Source organism: Helianthus annuus, chromosome 4 (assembly GCF_002127325.2).
Source record: "Helianthus annuus cultivar XRQ/B chromosome 4, HanXRQr2.0-SUNRISE, whole genome shotgun sequence".
NCBI lineage: Eukaryota > Viridiplantae > Streptophyta > Magnoliopsida > Asterales > Asteraceae > Helianthus > Helianthus annuus.
In genome coordinates, this window is record NC_035436.2 from 161,100,384 (window position 1) to 161,125,533 (window position 25,150).

The window sequence follows — 25,150 nt, forward strand, 5'->3', positions numbered from 1 at the left end:
CTGGCAGTTTTTAGTTTTCCAAGTTACAGAAGGCTGACCACGGGGCCGTGTCGATGCAACACGGGGCCGTGTCCAACTCTCCAGTAACTGGGATCTGGAAAACAATCACTGTAACTCCGACCACGGGCCGTGTTCACTGAGCACGGGGCCGTGGTGAACCTTCTGACCAGCATTCTTTTCTGTTTTTATTGCAGGACGTGGAACCAGACGCCATCCTACACAGTGTATGAGCTCCAGTTCTAATAAGGACATAAAAGAACCTCTAGAAGAACCCGAACGCTTTCTCAGAAAAAGACTAAAAGCCAAACACCAAGAGAAAGTTTCGGGAATCCACCTCCAATGGCGGACCAACGTACTCTCATGGATTATCTACGACCCACCGTAGGTAACCTAGGCGCCGCTATCAATGCACCGAATGTTGAAGCCAATAACTTCGAACTTCGGCCGCATTTGATACAAATGCTCCAAAACTCCGCAACCTTCCATGGGCTTGCGGACGAGGATCCCCATCTACATATTACTAATTTCTTAGAAATATGTGATACCTTTCGGATCAATGGAGCATCAAATGACGCCATCCGCATTCGAATGTTTCCTTTCTCGCTAAAAGACCGAGCAAAAGCTTGGCTCAACGCCCTCCCAGCTGGATCGGCAAACACCTGGGATGAACTAGCCCAAAAATTTCTATATAAGTATTTCCCTCCCGCTAAAACGGCTAAATTAATGACTGAAATTAATACATATTCACAAGAGGACGGGGAATCCTTATATGAAACTTGGGAAAGGTTCAAGGAACTATTGCGAAAGTGTCCACATCATGGCCTTGCGATATGGCAACAAGTATCCACTTTCTATAATGGGTTGTTGCCACACACAAGGCAGACACTTGACTCTAGCTCCGGGGGACTTTTAGGTAATCGCCGCCCGCATGAAATATATAACCAAATTGAGGAAATTGCTCAAACCAATTTTCAGTGGCACACTCCCCGAGGCAATAAATCTATTGCCCCGGGCGCCCATAAGGTTGATGAAATCACTTCTTTACAAGCCCAAATCGAGGCCCTTTCTTCAAAAATAAAAAAATTGGAAATGACAAAAACAGTCTCGGTTATGGCTTGTGAAGGGTGTGGTGGACCACATTAAAATTGGAGTTGTATGAAAGAAACAGACGATCAACAAGAGTCGGTAAGCTACATTGATAATAGACCTAGGCCGTTGGGTCCTCCAACGGGCACTTACAACCAAGGATGGCGAAACCACCCAAACCTTGGTTGGAGAGAGCCCGGCAATAGTAGTAACCAACAAACCCAACGAACAAACTTTCAACAACCAAGAAATGAGTCACAAAATTTCACTCAACAACAAGGTGGACGAGAAAGGCTGGAAGATACTATATCTCGCCTCATCTCCGACACTGAAAAGAAAAACTCGGAAAGGTTTCTACAATTAGAATCAAATTTTAGAAATCAACAAGCTATTATTCAAAACATAGAAAAGCAATTAAATCAACTAGCTCAAAATTTTTCCGAGAGACCACAAGGTGCATTACCAAGCAATACCGAAACAAACCCAAAAGCGCAAGTTTATCTCATCACGTTGCGAAACCGCACCGTGGGGCCTGCGAAAGCGCCACCGCCGACAGAAGAGACTATACCCCCGCCTCTGCAGGAAAAGAACTCCCCTCCATCATCAGAGCCTACCAAGGCTCCTCGAGTTCCGTACCCCGGTAGGTTAATTCGTCAAAAGACCAAGGAGCAATTCGCAAAATTCGAAAGTCTATTAAAACAATTGCATGTCAATATTCCTTTTATTGATGTTTTAACCCAAATGCCCAAATACTCTAAGTTCATGAGGGACTTCCTCACTCATAAAAAGAAAATAGAAACTTTGCAATTAGTTAACTTCGGCGAAGAATGCTCTGCCCTCGTACTCAACAAACTTCCCCAAAAGAAAATTGACCTTGGAAGCTTCACGATTCCTTGCTCAATCGGGGACTCCCCCGTTCGTAATGCATTAGCCGACCTTGGGGCTAGCATTAACCTCATGCCCTCATCAATGTTTAAAAGACTCGGCCTAGCAACAACGAGTCCTACAAAAATGAGCATACAACTTGCTGATCGATCCGTCAAATTCCCGCAAGGTGTCATCGAAAATGTCCTAGTAAGGGTAAACAAATTCGTCTATCCGGCCGATTTTATCATACTCGATATGGAAGAAGACACCGAAGTCCCCCTCATACTAGGGAGACCATTTCTCGCCACCGCACAAGCAGTGGTAGACATGAATGACGGAACGCTCACCCTAAGGTACGGGGATGATGAAGTAAAATTCGGGGTTGGGAAGAGAATAGAGGACGACGACCCGGTCAACTACATGAAGGTTATTGATTCGAGTTTGGATGCTGCTCTCCGATGGTGCAACATGGGATGCCAAACATCCCACTCGGAAAATATATAACCTCACACTGGGTCTAGCCAAGGACCCTTATAAACGTGGCGCACCAGGGAGGCATTCCGCGGAACTATCCTTAGTTTAGTTTAATCTTTTAGTTTTAATTTGCAGCAATAAAACACACTCGTGGTGGTAAGGGATAAAAAGGGGAACGAGAAAAATGACCCCATGCATAAGAACAAGGCAACCCGACATCAATCTCTCCGTTACAGAAGGTTTAACACGGGCCGTGTCCAACCAACACGGCCCCGTGCTGAACCCCCTGTAGAAAAATGCCCAGTTTAGGTAACTGGACACGGGCCGTGTTCACCAGACACGCCCCCGTGTCCAGGCTTCTGTTTCTTTTCTCTAATTTTCGTTACTGGCACCTGAACACGGGGCCGTGTCCGGTCCCCACGGGGCCGTGTCCAGACTGCCAGTAACATAAATTTTTGCTTTTAACACCATATTACATATCTAATCAACCTAAAAATTTATTTTTGGGACACATTGAGGATAATGTGTAATTTAAGTGTGGGGGGGAAGCTAAAACCTTGAAATTTTGCAAGTCCTAATAACAAGCCTTACACAAAACTCTATTGGAACCGCTAAACACCCCAAATTTTTTTTTCAAAAATTCTCATTTTTTTACTTGTCTAAAGTTTAAGTTAGGAATCCTAAGATTAATAAGGTTATATTTTTACAAATTTACAACCGAGAGCGTCGTGATAACAAGAACCAACATAAGAAAATTATGAAACGGCATGACAAGCTTAGTTAAAATTTGATTATATATACTTGATCACATAGAAAAACCCATTCCCACAAAAAGTGAGTTTTGAGCCTTTATTGAGCATACAAATTTACATATTTAGACTAAATGCTCATTTTTCGTTTCTTGTGTGAATAGCCGCTTGGTTCTTACGACTCTAGAACTTGCCACGACAATTCATTTCCAGTCCTTACCAACTTAAACCCAAGTAAGTAAATGATGGAGGCATTAGGACTAACCATTTTTCTTTCTACACCATTATTTTTCAATTTTTTTTACCACCTACCCAAAATCCCCCTAGTTAACCCCTTTGAGCCTAAACCTTTCATTTCTTTACCCTAAAACCTTTTTACCCACCAAAAACCCTTTTTATTTTTACCCTTTATTTTAGTAACAAGCTCGGTTTTTCGTGTGACTAAAAAAAAATGAATGATGAAGTTAGAAATAAACAAACAAAGCTCTTAAAACAAAAAGCTTGTTTGGAGAAATACTTCAAAATAAAAAGTCACTAAAACAAAGTGTTTTACGAAAACCGACGCTTTTTACGCTTTTCGCCCTTTTCTACTAACCCATTCACCCACCTTTAGCCCAAGCCTTTACCCAAAAAGGTCCTCTTGATATTTACAAAGGTAACAAGTTAAAAAGGAGGAGGATTGATTGCTTGGTAAGCTTATGGTAGGAATAAGTTCCATGCCGCTCTCGAGTGATTCACTAAAAATACACCTTCGGCCGAGTGTGAGTGATTTTTCTCGTGAGGTATGTGAACTTGTATATAAATGGAATTTTAAAAAAGGCATGTTATGCCCAAATAAGTAATTTCTCCTATGAAACGTTCTAACCAAATCATAACGAATAGGATTGTAAATAAATAAAAATAAAACCCAAAAAGATCTTGGATTCCCAACACTCTATGACAAGCCAAAACCTTCTCTTCTACCCATTCCATTTGGGAGTGTAAGCCACATATTAAAGAGTTTTGCTTGAGGACAAGCAAAAGTTCAAGTGTGGGGGTATTTGATGTGTGTAAAATGCAACATATAAATTACATCAAATGAGGCATAAAACTAACCCTTTTTAAGTACTAATGTTGGAAAAAGAGTGTTTTTGTCTTCCTTTTGTATTTTCAGGATTAAATGAGCTCAAATTCACAAAAGAAGCAAAAAGACAGCTAAATCTAACATAAATACAAGAAAAGGAACACAAGTGGACTGCCCGACCCCTCAACGGCATCCTCCCAAGCAAAATAGAGAAGGCAGAAGACTGAACACGCCCCGTGCTCAGCCAGCACGGGGCCGTGCCCAAGAAGCAGCAGAAAAGACAAACCTATAGAAGCTTCTATTGCCCACCACGGGGCCGTGTCCAGTGAACACGGGGGCGAGTCGAAAGTACAGCAGGCGCATTAATTGTAATTGCGAATTACAATTAATGAAGAGAGAGATTGTCAGACGGGCACGGGGGAGTGTCCAGCGGACACGGGGCCGTGCCCAGCCTTATGTTCAGCCTATAAATAGGAGTGCTTGGTTTCATTTCAACTCATCCCTTGGCACACCACCTCTCTCACACTTCATCCACCACCCACCACCATCACAACACCATCATCCACCACCATCATCCATTGTCCATCATAGAGTGTGTGAGTCGTCTCGGGATCCAAGATTGATTGTAAGAGTTCTTGACAATCAAGGCCATGTTTGCCTAAGTCTCTTACATCACTTGGTGAAGACAAGTGTTTAGTATAATACTTTTTATTTTTAATCTTTTGCACTTTTTATTTGGTTTTGTATTAATGACTTTAATAACTAGTTGCTTATGTTGAAGGTGATCTTTCGTTATCGTTTGTCCGTGGTGTCTTGGCATTATTTTACTGTCTATATAAAATAAAAGATTTTCACCATTCATATCTCCACGGTCTATATGGAGATATGTTGGCTACCTGGTCGGGGGTTAAGGGAACGGTTTGGTAAGGGTCTTGCCCTTGTTCAGCGTTTAGAGGTCCTGCAAGGGACCTGGGTCAAATTTAGTAGGATCTCCTTCAATGCCCATAGGTATTGGATGGCGGGGATCCAAACTCTTTGACCCCCTCATAAGTTAACTACTATTAATACTATAACCCGGCTATTTAGGACTGTATCCCTGCTGACTCAGACTACTTAGTCGAGGGTAACGTCACCGCCAAAAGTGGGGCCTACCATAATTTGCATTAATAACTTAATTCATTATCTTCCAATAATCCAACCCTTTAGGATTGTATCCTTGCTGACTCAAACTACTGGGTTGAGGGTAACGTCGCCTTCAAAAGAAGGGCCTACTACAATAACTAAGATAATCTCTTAAACAAGTGCAAAAGTGCGAAAATAATCAAAGGTTATACTAATACACGAGTCGGATCCAAGTGATTCATCTTGTCTATCTGTTTTTATTTTATTTTTATTTTTCAGCATTTAGTTGGTTTTTATTTTCTTAGTTTAAAACTTTTTCTAACTTTTTGATTTGATTAGACGTTGAGGATAAACCGGTACTAAAAGCTCTTGTGTCCTTGGACGACCTCGGTATCTTACCAACACTATACTACGTCCACGATGAGTGCACTTGCCCATATGTGTGTTTAGTGTTAGTAAATATCGTGTTTTATAAATTTAAAACTTGGCTAAAATTGTAAAAAGGGCTTAAATATACATCTAAAAATATATTACACTACACGCACATTAGAAGCGTATTGAGCTATACGGTTCCTATTGAAGAACGTACAAAGTTTTTGAGGGATGTGTAGATACCATCGCCCTTTAAAGTTACTATCCTCGTGATACACATTTATTACGTTTTGTTTTTGTGCAAACTAAAACTATGTAATGATGAAATTGTTAAGATATATGTTAAAGTTTTATAGATATCTCATGAAACTGGAACTAACTCAACGCAACTAATTTTTAGTGTACACATCATGTTAACGTAGTTCACTTGAGAGCTGAGGACGTCAGTGGTATGGATATGAAGGCTACCCTACTCAAAGACTGGCATCTAGTTTGTTTATGTTTTGCTATTGAACATTTACGTTGGTTAAGGATTATGTAATGTAATTGACTTGGATGTTATGCTTCATTATTTTTAAACGTCGTCCATTGCATACAAATGAATTTTCAGTTTTAGAGCTATGTTACAAAGTTTAAACGCAACATATATGAGACCCCCGGGAATGGGGTGTTTCATTGTCGAACTTGCTACCCAAATCACATAGGACCTTACATGATAAACCACATATTAGTGACAAGTATAACACAATAACTAAACAAATTCTTTATAATACGATACCGAATTATTATGAGATTATAAAACCATCAAGAACCGATAAGTAATTTCAATAACAAAGGTTAATTAAAAGTTTTGTACTTCAAAATGTTATCAACTAATAAACTGAAACAAAATTTGCCGCTCCCTTCTATAATACTTCAACCTTTTCACTTGTCTAATACAAGTATACAACCCAATTACGCAGGGGCGGACCCTTAGGCTTGTCGGGCGGAGCCCGGGCTACGGCTCAACTTTTGACTAGAAGTGTAAAAAAATTTTTTTTTTCCGATTTTTATACATAGGACACCCCTGAACAAGTACGAGGACACCCCTGAAAAATTTTTTTACAAAATAATAAGCCCAATTATATAGGCAAGAATTATTTTCAAAAACAAATTACCATATTATCTTTCATGAGCCCAATTCAGAATTATTGTGCTAACATGTTTCTGTGGCAAGAAATCAAGAATTATTTAATAGCCCATATTATGATTCATGAGCCCAATTCAGAAATAATAGCCCAACTACTTATTTTGGGCGGCAGTTTAGGCATATCAAACGTCAGTGACAAACTCCAATTATCAATTTCTAATTCTAATGATCTCAATATCTCATCAAACGAACAAAGAGGCAATTAGGCAAAACCAGTCCGCCCCTGAATCCCTGATTATATACGACCGAACAGAACTGAACAATCGTACGATTATATACGACCCCTGATTCGATTTTCGACTGCAGCAATAACATAACAGGTTTGTTTCGATTTCGATTTTCGAACATATAATTATTACTTGTTAGTTTGATGAATGATGATGATGATTGATACTTTGGCAGCGAATAAAAAATCGAAGCTCGATTGCTCGAACAACAGCGATAGAAACTTTGGCAGCCCATTCGCACTTTGGCAGCCCATTGATTCAGCAGGGGCGGACCCTTAGGCTTGTCAGGCGGAGCCCGGGCTACGGCTCAACTTTTGACTAGAAGTGTAAAAAAATTTTTTTTTTTCCGATTTTTATACATAGGACACCCCTGAACAAGTACGAGGACACCCCTGAAAAATTTTTTTACAAAATAATAAGCCCAATTATATAGGCAAGAATTATTTTCAAAAACAAATTACCATATTATCTTTCATGAGCCCAATTCAGAATTATTGTGCTAACATGTTTCTGTGGCAAGAAATCAAGAATTATTTAATAGCCCATATTATCATTCATGAGCCCAATTCAGAAATAATAGCCCAACTACTTATTTTGGGCGGCAGTTTAGGCATATCAAACGTCAGTGACAAACTCCAATTATCAATTTCTAATTCTAATGATCTCAATATCTCATCAAACGAACAAAGAGGCAATTAGGCAAAACCAGTCCGCCCCTGAATCCCTGATTATATACGACCGAACAGAACTGAACAATCGTACGATTATATACGACCCCTGATTCGATTTTCGACTGCAGCAATAACATAACAGGTTTGTTTCGATTTCGATTTTCGAACATATAATTATTACTTGTTAGTTTGATGAATGATGATGATGATTGATACTTTGGCAGCGAATAAAAAATCGAAGCTCGATTGCTCGAACAACAGCGACAGAAACTTTGGCAGCCCATTCGCACTTTGGCAGCCCATTGATTCAGGTTTGTTTTATTGTTATTCAGTTATTTGATTCATAATTGTTTGAACTTTGAGTGTTATTTGATTCATAATTGTTTGAACTTTGAAGTGATGACGAAACCAAAATCCAAAAAACAAGCTTTAATTGGGAACTTTTTCAAAAGAAAATTCGAAGAAATTAATGATAATGAGTCAAGTCCGAGTGTTGATAATGAGAATATCCAAGCAAATGATGACGTTGATGGCGATGCAAGTCCGAATGTTGATAATGAGAATATCCAAGCAAATGATGACGTTGATGCAAGTCCGAATGTTGATAATGATAATCCTACAACTTCAATTCCAACAACACGAGGTATTATTGATTTAAATGATCTTCCTTCGGATCCACATGATAGGCCACCTATTACTAGTTATCACCCAAATCAAATAGATGACATAAGAAGGTCATATCTTGTTAAAGGAGCTTTTCAACCTCGTAGTCATAAGTTTCCCATTAAAGACTGTTATGGAAAAAAAAGACGTTTTGTTGTTAGTTGGTATAATGATTGTAGTTGGTTAGAGTATAGCATCAAAGCAGACAAAGTATATTGTTTATATTGTTACTTGTTTAAAGAAGACGTTGGTAATCAAGGCGGAAGAGATACATGGTCTTCTAGTTCTAAAGGCTTTTGTGATTGGAGTAAAAAGGGGTCATTAAAGGAACATGTTGGGAATGTTGATAGTCATCATTTAAGGGCGGCACAAAAATGTCATAATCTCATGAATCAAAAGAAACATATGGATGAGAATATGAAGAAGTTGACTAAAGAAGAAATGATTGCAAACTATTATCGATTACTTGGTTCCGTTATGAGTGCTAGATTTTGTTTAGAAAACTCTTTACCCTTTCGTGGCCATGATGAGTCGGAAGAATCTAATTCTCAAGGTATGTTTCTTTCGGTGTTAAACTTGATTAGTACTAACCACCCGGAAATTGGAAAGTACACATTAGGGAACGCAAAAAAGAACAATAAACTGACATCGCCAAAGATTCAAAAGGAGATTATTGAATGCTTTTCAAAGGAAGTAACAAAAAGCATTTGTGCAGAAATTAAAGATGATGTGTTTGGGTTGTTGGTAGATGAATCTAGTGATGTTTCTTTAAAGGAGCAAATGGCTGTAGTTGTTAGATTTGTTGATAAACTTGGGGCTATTAGAGAGAGTTTAATCGGAATTGTTCATGTGAAAGACACGACTTCTAAAACTCTTAAAGAAGCCATTGATGATTTATTAGCAAGCAACCAGTTAAGCATAAAGCAAGTAAGTAATAAAATTCATAGATTCTTTACATTATTGTAATAATCATTATTTTTAATGTTATAATTCTTTTTTGTTTTAGGTGAGAGGGCAAGGTTATGATGGTGCAAGCAACATGCGGGGAGAATTTAATGGGTTAAAAGCGTTGATTTTGAAAGATAACCCGTCAGCACATTACATCCATTGTTTTGCTCATCAACTTCAGTTGGTTATTGTGGCTGTTGCAAAAAAACATAGCGGTGTCAAAACTTTCTATGAGTTCCTTTCCATGGTTGTCACTACGGTTTCAGCTTCTTGCAAACGAAAAGATATGTTAAGGGAGGAAAAAAAGGCTAGAGTGGAAAAAGAATTACTTGAAGGTGAAATTAAAACGGGTAAAGGATTAAACCAAGAGGTTTCCCTAGCACGACCCGGTGGTACGCGATGGGGTTCACATCATAGAACCATCATCAGTTTGCTTAGATTGTTTCCGGAAGTTGTGACCGTACTCCAATATGTTAAAGAAGATGGAGATTGCAGTCAACAACGAACAAATGCAAAAGGTATTCTATCGTATTTTAAAAAACTCGAGTTTGTTTTTTATATGCATTTGATGGGAGATATATTAAGTTACACAAATGCTCTTTCAAAACACCTTCAACAAAAAGGTAAAGATTTATTAGAAGCGGCCAACTTGATAAATGGTACAAAACGAGCATTAAATGCTTTAAGACAAAATGGGTTTGAGCCGATGTTGGAAAAAGTGACTTCCTTTTGTAAAAAATACAACATTACAATGTTGGACATGTCGGAAAGTTATGGTAACCCAAGAAACCGAAAGAATGTCATTACAAATCGACATCATTTTGAGGTTGACATTTTTAATGAGGTTTTAGACATGCAAATTCAAGAATTAGGAAGTCGATTTAGTGAGGTAACAACTACTTTGATAAAAAATATGTCGGGTTTAAATCCTTCTAACGGTTTTTCTAAGTTTGACCCATTGAAGATATTGGCGTTTGCTAAGATGTACCCGGATGATTTTACTACACAAGAAATAGGGACGCTTTTGGGTGATATTGAGTCATTTCGTCACACAATAAGCGATGATGATAACTTTGACAACTTGAATGGAATAAGTGATCTTGCGCGTCTTATGGTTGAAACGGGAACGCATATTTCTTGTCCTATAGTTTATCGGGTAGTTAAGTTAGCTTTGCTTGTACCGGTTGCAACCGCAACCGTTGAAAGATGTTTTTCGAAATTGAAGCTTGTCAAGACGGATTTACGCAATCGAATGGGCCAAGAATATTTGAACAATGCTATGGTTTGTGCGGTCGAAAAGGATTTTCTTCGTGAAGTAAAAGACGAAGATGTGATGGAACGATTTCAAGCTATGAAAAAAAGAAGAGGACAAATCTATTAGGTAATTCTTTTACTTTATTTATTTATTGTCGTTTTTTTTTAATATTGTATAATTGCACGGTAAAAAAAATTTTTTGGGATACCCCTGAGTTAATGTTCTAGTTCCGCCACTGTGATTCAGGTTTGTTTTATTGTTATTCAGTTATTTGATTCATAATTGTTTGAACTTTGAGTGTTATTTGATTCATAATTGTTTGAACTTTGAAGTGATGACGAAACCAAAATCCAAAAAACAAGCTTTAATTGGGAACTTTTTCAAAAGAAAATTCGAAGAAATTAATGATAATGAGTCAAGTCCGAGTGTTGATAATGAGAATATCCAAGCAAATGATGACGTTGATGGCGATGCAAGTCCGAATGTTGATAATGAGAATATCCAAGCAAATGATGACGTTGATGCAAGTCCGAATGTTGATAATGATAATCCTACAACTTCAATTCCAACAACACGAGGTATTATTGATTTAAATGATCTTCCTTCGGATCCACATGATAGGCCACCTATTACTAGTTATCACCCAAATCAAATAGATGACATAAGAAGGTCATATCTTGTTAAAGGAGCTTTTCAACCTCGTAGTCATAAGTTTCCCATTAAAGACTGTTATGGAAAAAAAAGACGTTTTGTTGTTAGTTGGTATAATGATTGTAGTTGGTTAGAGTATAGCATCAAAGCAGACAAAGTATATTGTTTATATTGTTACTTGTTTAAAGAAGACGTTGGTAATCAAGGCGGAAGAGATACATGGTCTTCTAGTTCTAAAGGCTTTTGTGATTGGAGTAAAAAGGGGTCATTAAAGGAACATGTTGGGAATGTTGATAGTCATCATTTAAGGGCGGCACAAAAATGTCATAATCTCATGAATCAAAAGAAACATATGGATGAGAATATGAAGAAGTTGACTAAAGAAGAAATGATTGCAAACTATTATCGATTACTTGGTTCCGTTATGAGTGCTAGATTTTGTTTAGAAAACTCTTTACCCTTTCGTGGCCATGATGAGTCGGAAGAATCTAATTCTCAAGGTATGTTTCTTTCGGTGTTAAACTTGATTAGTACTAACCACCCGGAAATTGGAAAGTACACATTAGGGAACGCAAAAAAGAACAATAAACTGACATCGCCAAAGATTCAAAAGGAGATTATTGAATGCTTTTCAAAGGAAGTAACAAAAAGCATTTGTGCAGAAATTAAAGATGATGTGTTTGGGTTGTTGGTAGATGAATCTAGTGATGTTTCTTTAAAGGAGCAAATGGCTGTAGTTGTTAGATTTGTTGATAAACTTGGGGCTATTAGAGAGAGTTTAATCGGAATTGTTCATGTGAAAGACACGACTTCTAAAACTCTTAAAGAAGCCATTGATGATTTATTAGCAAGCAACCAGTTAAGCATAAAGCAAGTAAGTAATAAAATTCATAGATTCTTTACATTATTGTAATAATCATTATTTTTAATGTTATAATTCTTTTTTGTTTTAGGTGAGAGGGCAAGGTTATGATGGTGCAAGCAACATGCGGGGAGAATTTAATGGGTTAAAAGCGTTGATTTTGAAAGATAACCCGTCAGCACATTACATCCATTGTTTTGCTCATCAACTTCAGTTGGTTATTGTGGCTGTTGCAAAAAAACATAGCGGTGTCAAAACTTTCTATGAGTTCCTTTCCATGGTTGTCACTACGGTTTCAGCTTCTTGCAAACGAAAAGATATGTTAAGGGAGGAAAAAAAGGCTAGAGTGGAAAAAGAATTACTTGAAGGTGAAATTAAAACGGGTAAAGGATTAAACCAAGAGGTTTCCCTAGCACGACCCGGTGATACGCGATGGGGTTCACATCATAGAACCATCATCAGTTTGCTTAGATTGTTTCCGGAAGTTGTGACCGTACTCCAATATGTTAAAGAAGATGGAGATTGCAGTCAACAACGAACAAATGCAAAAGGTATTCTATCGTATTTTAAAAAACTCGAGTTTGTTTTTTATATGCATTTGATGGGAGATATATTAAGTTACACAAATGCTCTTTCAAAACACCTTCAACAAAAAGGTAAAGATTTATTAGAAGCGGCCAACTTGATAAATGGTACAAAACGAGCATTAAATGCTTTAAGACAAAATGGGTTTGAGCCGATGTTGGAAAAAGTGACTTCCTTTTGTAAAAAATACAACATTACAATGTTGGACATGTCGGAAAGTTATGGTAACCCAAGAAACCGAAAGAATGTCATTACAAATCGACATCATTTTGAGGTTGACATTTTTAATGAGGTTTTAGACATGCAAATTCAAGAATTAGGAAGTCGATTTAGTGAGGTAACAACTACTTTGATAAAAAATATGTCGGGTTTAAATCCTTCTAACGGTTTTTCTAAGTTTGACCCATCGAAGATATTGGCGTTTGCTAAGATGTACCCGGATGATTTTACTACACAAGAAATAGGGACGCTTTTGGGTGATATTGAGTCATTTCGTCACACAATAAGCGATGATGATAACTTTGACAACTTGAATGGAATAAGTGATCTTGCGCGTCTTATGGTTGAAACGGGAACGCATATTTCTTGTCCTATAGTTTATCGGGTAGTTAAGTTAGCTTTGCTTGTACCGGTTGCAACCGCAACCGTTGAAAGATGTTTTTCGAAATTGAAGCTTGTCAAGACGGATTTACGCAATCGAATGGGCCAAGAATATTTGAACAATGCTATGGTTTGTGCGGTCGAAAAGGATTTTCTTCGTGAAGTAAAAGACGAAGATGTGATGGAACGATTTCAAGCTATGAAAAAAAGAAGAGGACAAATCTATTAGGTAATTCTTTTACTTTATTTATTTATTGTCGTTTTTTTTTAATATTGTATAATTGCACGGTAAAAAAAAATTTTTGGGATACCCCTGAGTTAATGTTCTAGTTCCGCCACTGCAATTACGAGTCTACGTAGTATGCTAGCAATTTCATAAAACATAATAATAATAATAATAATAATAATAATAATAATAATAATAATAATAATAATAATAATAATAATAATAATAATAATAATACCATTTAAACTTACAAAAGAATAACTTAGAAATGAATCGTGAAAAGATTATTTAAATATATAAAACCAAAACTAGATTTTCCAAAATGGAAAGAATCGATCATCGAGCAAAAGCTTTAACCAAAGCATATTCCATACCTTTTTCCTTCAAAGTTCAACCCTAAAGTAATTATAAAAATACCATTTACCTTTGCATCTACAAAACCCTTTTGTGACAAACACCCATTACAAGAAAAGAACCTAACCAATCATTATTAAAGCAGAATAAATTAATAAAACATGTAGAACGATCTAGCATTCTTGTTTCAGTACCAAGTCTTACAAAATTTAAGATAATGGCTGACGAAAGAGTGGCGTTTCTTCTTATATTGATATGGAATGCTGTGCTATTGTTCATCTATTGGGAAATGCATAAAAGCCATGTCGAAGGTTTCATAATCTATACCAACCTGTGTGCAATATATGTGCGTGTTATATATATATGCTCTTAACATTTTAAATGTACATGTTGTGTTAGGTTCAAGATCTGACTTGTTGGCTTATTTTTCATCAATTTACTGGTTGACGGAAAATGCAATATTATTCTGGGGATTTGGTTTAGCATCTGCATTTGGTGCAATTTTTTTTCTTGCTGCGAAAACTTTACCTGAGGAATACTTTAGAAAAATAGCAAAAACAATAATTCTTGCTACTGGTATTACTATTGTGGGTCTTGCTATGTTGACAAGAGGTACATTTTATTCACCCTATATATTGTATAGGAAATGATCTTATTCTAATAAGAAATATCTATCTTCAAAAGAAACATATATATCATAATATAGTGTGCATGTGTGTATAGCATTCAAAATCTAAAATGTACGAGCGAGTCTAATTGGATTTCTTATTTCTATTTCTCAGGAAAATTATATGGAGGGATTAATTACAACGAACGCAATGAAATGGAAACCTTGCCGTAAATTTTAATTGAATTTACTATTTATTGGTGTTTTAGTTTTTATTTTCTCTTCTTTTTTCTCTTTCTTTTAAAGCAATAAATATCATCTTTATGATAAGAACTACATAATTGTACATGTGAAGTTCAAATAAAAAGATTTGATTGAAAATCATTTGTATTTAAGTAACATATGGCAAGAAAAATCGTCATCATATGATATTTCCAAATGACTGGAAATTCTGATGATAGTTTTGATTTATTTGAGATGCAGGTGTATATATTTTCATCTCATAAATATTGATAATAAATTTGGTTGAACCGCTAAGTGCAATCTCAATCTCAGAAAAACGAAACCAAGCCATATTGTGGGTTAGGTGGGTGGGTCGGACCACCTGATTTTATAGTTAGTTTGTGAGAAGATCAAATATAAATAGTCTTAACATAAAAAAAACTATTAAGAGATGGATAAAGAAAATTTAAATATTTTTTCCCTACTACTTAAAAATGATGTTTAATTACAAAATCTATTATCTATTATCTATAATAAATGAATATATTTGGGCTGAGGTGGCATGATATTAGAGCCTTTTGGAATGCTTTTTGGCGGGAAAATAGGACGGTGCTCGCGGATCTTTTTTTTGAGCAACCCGACCCAATGAATTCGGACAGTATATATTTATGTAACCCTAATTCCATTTTCATTCTTCCTTGAGAAGCAACTAATCTCTCTATCTCCTTCTTGACGGTCATTTCTTTTCTAAAACCTAGGTATGATTTCCGTTAAATATCTTCTTATCATTCAATTGATTGTATCATCTTTGAAAACCTCAAGTCCATTTCGGATCCGGATGTTGTTCAAGGTAAGACTGTTTATCTGTTTTGTTCCATTCTTTTTCGAGGTAAGCCCTAATATTCGTGATTCTTTGGGTTTTTTAGATATGGACCGACGGGTGTTGACAAAAAAGGAATTACTGTTTGTTTTCGGAAGGATGTTTGGGGGTTTAGCTATGACATGTTGTGCTGATAAACTTTCTGATGTACCGACTGATCTTTAGGTCAAATTTAAACTTTCTTATTTATTTATTTATTTTCGGTCTTGCAGTTCTCTAATGGAGGAAGATGTACTTGATTATAAATGGCATATTTACCATCCCATACGACACTGCAATTTGGTGAGAGATGTGGACTGAGGTTGTTTCTGCCATGAAAATAACTTATGTGGTAGTTTGTTAGTTTCATTTTTATGACACATTGTTCATTGTTATTTATTATTTTGCGATTTTTTTGTCAGGCACCCAAGGCAAAATGGGTTCCTTTTTTAAACGTTTGTAAGTTCTTATGGATTTCTTTGAGTACATCTTTTTGTTATTTTGTCTTTTTGATTTGTCAATGTCTCACCACTTAGTTATATATGTTTTCAGGAGTTGGAGAATATATGTTTGGAATTTCGCATCATACATGCCTGTCACGTTGACTTGTGATCACCATGTTATTGATGGTATGTGTTGTTATGGCTATAATTATGTGTCTAAGTGGATTCGGTTGGGTAACGGGTCAGATGGGTACATTTGTTGATACATATATTTGTTCATGTATATTATTTAATCAAAAACAATTAATTATTAACTAATAAGAGTTCTATTTTTTATATTGGTTGCTTTTTGAACTAGGGGAAAATGGTAATGGGTAAACCCGAACCATGACCTTTTTGCAAAAGTGCCAAAGGATCATGGTTCGGGTTGAAAAGAAAGATTACTAATTTAGTCAGCTAGAAGCCAAATGTCATGGTTGGAAAGAAAGATTTTTATTTATTTAAAGTACCCAACAAAATAATATTTGGCATGTGTATTTTTAATCAAGTTATATGTTCTTAAAGTTCAGAAAAGAAAACACCGACCAAAATGGTATAGCTCAACCTTTATCCAAGTCATTGAAAAGGCTAATGTAAAAAGATCAAAACGGCCACCTTCTGTTTTAATAAGTTGGTTTTGTTACGTTAGTTAAGGTCTCAAGAAATGCAGAGACTGGGATGCGACCATGAGCTGACTTGGAGAATCCAAAGTTGAATTGCTACTCTAGATGGTTCAGTAAGTTTTTAAAATCTTTCGCGTACATACCACCATGGTGTTGCTGTGCTGCTGTATGTATCAGAGTGAAAAATTTGCATATATAATTAAATACAATCATTTAAGGGTCTATAATGATATCAAAGAAATTAAACGTTTTATGTTTTGATACATATAGTACCATACATTGTTATAGTCTAAATCTCTATAGTTAGTATCAAAAATTAGTTATTTTTAATAGGATGTTGACGGGCATGATATGCCAGTCTTGTTGTCAGTTGACATGAATAGTAAGTTGGGAAGCACTATATCAAGTTCCCGGCCTCAAAAGAATCTGGTACTTGAGTCACCCTTACAAAATGTATGCTAGCAATCTTGCCTTGACGGTTAAGCATGAGGATATGAGAAATCACTTTAGCAAGTTCTGTGAGGTGATCAGCACAACATGTGACATTTGTGCACTTTCAATCTTTGTACAATTCCGAACAATTTCTTATTCAATGAAACCTTGTGTTTATTTCCGAGATTATATAATTATTTGTGACATTGGTGCCTTTCAATCATTGTACGATTCCAAACATTTTCGTAATCAATAAAATCTTGTGTTTTATTTGCAAAAATGTATAATTATCAATCATTAAACAAATCCGGATATTTTTATTCAATAAAATCTTGTATTTTATTGGTAAGAATGTAAAATTGTGCAATGATTAACAATTTCGGTCATTTTCGTGTTCGATAAAGCTTAAATACTTTATTTGAGAAACGCGTAACCGTACAACCGAACGAACCGACATCCACGATATTTCCAGACAAAATCCAAGTTACATATGCCTTAACACCTTTATGTAACCTAAAAATTGGGTTAAAAGGGGCTAAAAGCGACAAAATGCGACAATACAAGTCCAAGGGCCAAATCTGCCAAAAAGCAAAACTTGGCCCCTGACCACAGCTTGCGGACCGTATGCCCACACCCCTTACGATCCGTATGGGGTGCCCAGCACAGCAGCAACCTGGCAGCTTCATGTTGCAAGCCTTGCTCCCCAAGAACTCGAAAATTCCAGCTTCTTGCCTTCAATTGACATGTGTTGCTAATTCTTTATTTCAACTTGCTCAATTCTTATTTTCTTTCTCCCACTCTATTGGAGCTTGCTTCCAGCTTTTGGAGGCCTCCTAATCTGAGTTCTTATAGTGTTCTCCTACACATGTAAGTACTCTTCCTAGTTCTTTCATTATTTTGGCATTTTTGAGCCAAAAGTCAACATTTTGACTTTCTGTTTGACTTTCGGTTCTGACCAAAATTGGTCAAGACAAAGTTCAATTGAACTTTGCAACATGATCGTAATCACGAAGGTTATAATCCCTTGCGATTGCACCTTCTGATTGCCACATTTACTAGGCGAAATGACGAGTCAAAGTTTTAATCAAAGATGCGCATAAGTGCATTTTACGACGAAACTATTTTTGGGCATTAAAACTCCAAGTTTTGATACCAAATCAGTTTTTATAACTTAATTAGACATGATTCAACATGTCTAACTCATCACTTCTAGTTTAGTGCTTTTATTTGGGTCATAAATCGAGCGGTTTGACCACCGCTTTGACTTTCGAATCCGACCCGTTTGGTCGATCTTAGGATTCGACCAAGCACATTTATAGGACCATAGTTGTATAGAGAATAACCCTCTGAGGTTATACCTTATGGTCTTATGATTTGATTAGTTATATGATGAGTTGATATTTATGCACTTAAAAATGACCAAACGCCCTTTTTGCGCATAAATTGGTTTTAAGCATATGTAACCAAAGGTTTGACATCTAAATTGATGTTGTAACATAATCAAACGTGTTTTGGTATATAAAACTCATCATATGAGTTATTTGACCATCCGATCATATAATTACGCTTATAACCCGTTAAAGTAGCGTAAACTACGTTAACGAGTCATAACGGGTCAAAAGCACTTAGGATCCTTTCCAAATCAGAATGTTAAGTTTTGTAAACCATATCATATGAGTTCCAACACTCATTTGGTTTATAAGACTTCATTCTATCCCATCCTCCGATTAATGTCTCGACATACTAACATAGTTATCCGACACACTAGGATGCACTTGAGCTTTGTTTATTCCATTGATCAAGGACACTTTCGCAATCCCAAGTGAGTACATAGCTCCCCTCGTTTACGCTTTCTAAATTTTTTGGGATAACTTATATGTGCTAAACCATTTTCAAGTTTTCAAAACAAAGTCTATGGTTTATATATAACACTACGATTTCAATAATGTGAATAACTTGTTGGTGCGTTATCCATGACACAAATGACATTCATTAGCTTTGGCTGAGCCAACTAGTAGTATGTTATGGTACCATAGGATTGACAATCCCATTATCGGACTGTCCACTGGATTTGGTGGAAGTTTGGGTAATGACAGAAACTGTTATGATTAACAAATCATTTGTTGGTTTGTTAATCTATTTAAAGAGACCCTTTGGTGGTCTATTAAAGATACCCTTTGGTGGTATAGTCAACACAGGTTTGAATGTGTTCATTAAAGAATGACACAATTTTCACAATTAAAACACGGACGATTGGTTTATAACACGGATGATTGATTTATGACACGGACGAATGGTTTATAACACAGACGATTGGTTTATCACACGGACGAATGGATGATTGGTTTATGGTAAGTGATTTAGATAACGAGACGGGTGTAATATGATAAAAGCATGGTAGATACGCCGCTAGTACTTCCTATATATAAGTGCTTTTATCGTATTACATATCGTAGCGTTATCCAAATCACTTGAACAAATGGTTTTGAACGATGTCATGCAACAATTTTCACTTAAGGATATAAACCACATGAAGTTTTCTTTTAAATCGATTTACTACTCGGTTTTACAAAAGAAATGTTTTGGTTAAGATTCATGGCTACAAGGTTTTCACAAACTTAAACCAACATGTTTTAGTTGGTTAGTTATATTGCAATATCAAACACTTTTGATACAAGGTTTTTATTTAGCGATTCTCGTAGTCGGACGAGGTATTGCAATATGTATCAAAGCCATAAATTTGAGACACTCACAAAACCTATGTACTTGCCAGCTTTTTATGCTGAGTCTCTTTTCACATATATTTCAAGAGCCAATGCTTGATGATTTGATTGCATACTTCACATAGGATGGACGCGGGCTTTAGTGACTTTAAAACTTGAAAGATAATTTATTTGTATTTTGTTTCTGCTTATCCCAAGACAATGTAAACAATTAACTTAATAATACAAAACTTTAAATACCATGTGTTGTGAAACAATTCCTGTAACGTGACTCCCTGATATTTCCGCCGCGTTTTGTTGTTTTACGCAATCGGGGTGTTACAGAGATTGGTATCAGAGCCATGATTATAGGGAATTAGGTTATTAGTAATACTTTTGACCTAGACTATAACCTTTCTAGGACCCTAACACAAGTTATCTTGTGTTTGGATCTTAAAACAATATCATCACATATCCATAGGTGATTACCAAAACAAACCCACAAATTACAAATTCGTTGTGAAAATCAATCATCTATCTTTAGATGATTTATTTTTAGCTTATATGCCATCAATTTTTTTTAAATCTCGTCAAAGTTTGGGTCTTATTAATGTGAAGACATGCAATCTAGAAGGGTGGGTGCCTGTACCCTGAGTTTTCTGTCTAAGGCTAGAGTGTTCGTATAAATTCGCATTATCGGACCAGTCACTCTTACCTGGGAACTCTTGGGGTGAGTGTCCACTTATAGTCTAAAACATGTCTTCGCGATTGATGCGTGTTAGTGTATATATGTTTTAGATGTATATTTTAAGCCCTTTTTACACTTTAGCCAAGTTTTAAATTTATAAAACACGATATTTACTAACACTAAACACACATATGGGCAAGTGCACCCATCGTGGACGTAGTATAGTGTTGGTAAGATACCGAGGTCGTCCAAGGACACAAGAGCTTTTAGTACCGGTTTATCCTCAACGTCTAATCAAATCAAAATGTTAGAAAAAGATTTTAAACTAAGAAAATAAAACTAACTAAAATGCTGAAAAATAAAATAAAAATAAAAAAATAGACAAGATGAATCACTTGGATCCGACTCGTGTGTAGTGTAACCTTTGATTATTTTTGCACTTTTGCACTTGTTTAAGAGATTATCTTAGTTATTGTAGCAGGCCCCTCTTTTGAAGGCGACGTAACCCTCAACCCAGTAGTTTGAGTCAGCAAGGATACAATCCTAAAGGGTCGGATTATTGAAAGATAATTAATTAAGTTATTAATGCATAATGTGGTAGGCTCCTATTTTGAAGGCGACGTTATCCTCAGCTAAGTAGTCTGAGTCAGCAGGGATACAGTCCTAAGTAGCTGGGTTAAAGTTTTAATAGTAGTTTAACTTATGAGGGGATCAAAGAGTTCGGACCCCCGCCATCCAATACCTTTGGGTATTGAAGGAGGTCCTACTAAATTAGACCCAGATCCTTTGCAGGATCTATACACTGAACAATGGCAAGACTCTTACCAAACCGTTCCCTTAACCCCCGACCAGGTAGCCAACATATCTCCATATAGACCGTGGAGATATGAATGGTGAAAATCTTTTATTTTATATAGACAGTAAAATAATGCCAAGACACCACGGACAAACGATAAGGAAGAATCACCTTCAACATAAGAAACTAGTAATTAAAGTCATTAATACAAAACCAATTAAAAAGTGCAAAAGATTAAAAATAAAAAGTATTACACTAAACACTTGTCTTCACCAAGTGATGTAAGAGACTTAGGCAAACATGGCCTTTGATTGTTAATAACTCTTACGATCAATCTTGGATCCCGAGACGACTCACACACTCTATGATGGATGATGGTGGTGGATGATGGTGTTATGGTGGTGGTGGGTGGTGGGTGAAGTGTGAGAGAGGTGGTGTGCCAAGGGATGAGTTGCAAGAGCTCCAAACACTCCTATTTATAGGCTGAACAGAAGCTCGGGCATGGCCCCGTGCCTGCTGGGCACGGCCCCGTGCCCATCTGACACCCTCTCTCTTCATTAATTGTAATTCGCAATTACAATAAATGCGCCTGCAGTAAGTTGACTACGCCCCCGTGTCCGCTGGGCACGGCCCCGTGGTGGGCAGTAGAAGCTTCTATAGGTTTGTCTTTTCTGCTGCTTCTTGGGCACGGCCCCGTGCTCGCTGAGCACGGGGCGTGTTCAGTCTTCTGTCTTCTTGTTTTGCTTGGGAGGATGCTGTCGGGGAGGCCGGGCTTGTCACTTTTGTTCATTTTCTTGTATTTATGTTAGATTTTGCTGTCTTTTTACTTCTTTCGTTATTTTGAGCTCATTTAATCCTGAAAATACCAAAGGAAGACAAAAGCACACTTTTTGTTGGGTTTTTCACATGTTTATCAAAGTAATTTTATCCGAATAAAATTAAAACGCAGCGGAATATCTATTTAAAACATGTTACTTTGCAAGATTTAAAAACATTTTAAATGCAAAAACCCAAAATCGGATCCATATATGAAATGCATGCTATCAAAATACAACCATAGGGTGTTTTAGAATACTACCATTCCAAGAGCAAGGTGATATGAAGAGGATGATATACTTGAATGGAAATCTTCAAAGGAGAAGATCTCAAGCTCGCATACCCCAAGCTTCCAACGAACACCTTATGTTGCTAGGATTTCTACACTTGAAACACAAAAGAATCCCTCTTGATCAACACACTTTGGCCGAAAATTTGAGAGAGAGTTCTTGTGTGTTCTTGCACTTGAATTCTTGAAAAATAAAATGATGGTTACAAGTCTTGGAACTCCTTTTCTCAAAAGGATGAGAGAGATAGTTGCCACCCACAATGGCCAATCAAGGAGCATCTATATATGCAAAATGCATGGACTATGATTGGACCAAAAAAAAAGTGTGAGTTCCCATGAGGGGGGGCGGCCCCTAGCTTTTATTTTAAAAAAAAATTTCTTTTATAAATTTAAGTCTTGTTTATTTTATAACCTTTTATAAAATATAACATCTCATGTTTACAAGACTTATGCAACCTTTTAAAATTGTTATTTAACCCATTAAATAACAAATAAAATATTCTCTCATAATAAATTATCCATATAATTTACTAGCTTGTCAAGTGCAATTTATTTAGAAAACCGATTTCTAAATATTGTAAGTGTTAATATTTATTTGTTTGATCATATCATAAATAAATATTGTAGGTGTTTGTCTAGCTTGTTATTGGGTATGACCCGACTTGGATCATAACGCACTAGCCACATCAATCTAATATGTGTCTTGGGCATACAGTGTCCAACAATCTCCCACTTGCACAAGATACATAGAAGATTGATGCAAGCAGTAAATGACGCCTAACAACGGTTTACTACCCCTAATACGTATGATGAAGTGCCATTCAATAACATCATCTCCTTCAAGTCCCTTACTTGAACATGATTTAGGTGAATCTATCATTTATCCTTTCGTTATAGATGTCATGTCAAATCCAGAGACACAGTGTGATCATTCTCTGTTGATTTAACTTTAACAGGCCTTAGACATCTTACTCTCAACGAATAAGAGGAACAAATCCCTTCTTGACTACATACATCTCTCACAATCACCTCGTACCACACCTGAGCTTAGCCTTGTGTACTGTCTTATTACAGACAGCGAAGAACTAAGTCAAGGTACAATATTTAGTGAATATCAAGACCCAATATGTATCTCAGGTCAGAGGATACTATGATATTCGCCTTTGCTCAAATTTACTTATGATCAATGACAAATGATTCCATGCAGTAACATTTGAGAGCGGGTCAGTCCAATATTTGTATCCCACAAATATCTATGAACTTTGGCAGCAACACTTTGCTCTATATTCATACCTAATGAATATCCACCAATCCAAGTTCATAATAGTCTTACATTCATATTTGTTCCCACAAGTATGATCGACTACGGACATTTAGAATAATTAATTTATTCACGGATTTAAACATGCTAAAATGGAACATAACTCAAAATACCATAAAGAGTTAAAATAACAATTGTTCCAATATCCAAATACAAAATAGATCAAATCCAATCACTAGAATATCGAAGTCCTAAGGCACAAGTATGACCCTCATGTTTTGGCCGTTCAAGGAGCTTCGTGAGTGGATCTGCAATGTTTTGATCGGTGTGAACTTTGCGAATACATATCTTTCCCTTTTCAACTTCATCCCTTATGTAGTTGAATCTCCGCTCAATGTGCCTAGTCTTTTGATGTGCACGAGGTTCCTTGATTTGAGCAATTGCACCCTCGTTATCACAAAAGATCTCTAGGGGGTCTTGAATGGTAGGGACTACCCCTAGGTCGGCAATGAACTTCTTTAACCACGCAGCTTCTTGTGCTGCCAATGAGGCGGCGATGTATTCTGATTCTGTAGTGGACAATGCTACAACATCCTGTTTCGAGCTCTTCCAAGAGACTGCAGCTCCATTCAAAATGAAGACATACCCAGATTGTGATCGTGAACCATCTCGATCAGTTTGGAAACTCGCATCCGTGTAACCTTTTACAACGAGTTCCTCTTCACCAGATCCATAAATTAGAAACATATCCTTAGTCCTTCTAAGGTATTTCAATATGCTCTTAACAGCCATCCAATGACTGTTACCTGGATTTTGCTGGTATCTGCTTGTCATGCTTAAAGCGCATGACACGTCCGGTCTAGTACATATCATTGCATACATTATGGATCCAATAGCAGACGCATATGGGATTCCTTTCATTCTTTCTTGCTCACCCTTTGAGCTTGGACATTGAGTTACATTCAATATTGTCCCCTTTTGAATAGGTACCAAACCTTTCTTTGAGTTCTCCATCTTGAACCTTTTCAAGACTTTGTCAATGTATGCACTTTGGTTTAAACCTATCAAGCGCCTTGATCTATCCCTATAGATCTTTATTCCCAAAATGTAGGCAGCTTCTCCAAGATCTTTAATGGAAAAACATCTTCCAAGCCATGCTTTTACACCTTCCATGGTTGGAATGTCATTTCCAAATAGTAGAATGTCATCGACATACAATACTAAGAAAGTGACGGTGCTCCCACTAGCTTTCTTATACACACAAGCTTCATCGCCGTTCTTGATGAGCCCAAAATTCCTAATCTCTTCATCAAAACAGTGATTCAAACTTCTCGATGCTTGTTTCAATCCATAGATTTATTTCTTTAACTTGCATACTTTGTAAGGATGTTTTGGATCGACAAAACCTT

At 36.6% G+C, this 25,150-nt stretch overlaps 1 protein-coding gene and 1 non-coding gene across 2 annotated transcripts; one reads left to right on the forward strand and one right to left on the reverse strand.

Moving 5' to 3' along the window:
• Positions 1 to 717: 717 nt before the first annotated feature.
• Positions 718 to 824, reverse strand: LOC118491803. The gene has a single exon (XR_004892248.1). It is a non-coding gene; the product is annotated as a small nucleolar RNA R71 (small nucleolar RNA).
• A 13,307-nt stretch (positions 825 to 14,131) lies between these two features.
• Positions 14,132 to 14,955, forward strand: LOC110934951. The gene is made up of 3 exons (XM_022177633.2): positions 14,132 to 14,275; positions 14,364 to 14,576; positions 14,747 to 14,955. The coding sequence occupies exons 1-3, from the start codon at positions 14,182 to 14,184 to the stop codon at positions 14,803 to 14,805; spliced, it is 366 nt and encodes a 121-aa protein (XP_022033325.1). The 5' UTR covers positions 14,132 to 14,181; the 3' UTR covers positions 14,806 to 14,955.
• Positions 14,956 to 25,150: the final 10,195 nt, after the last annotated feature.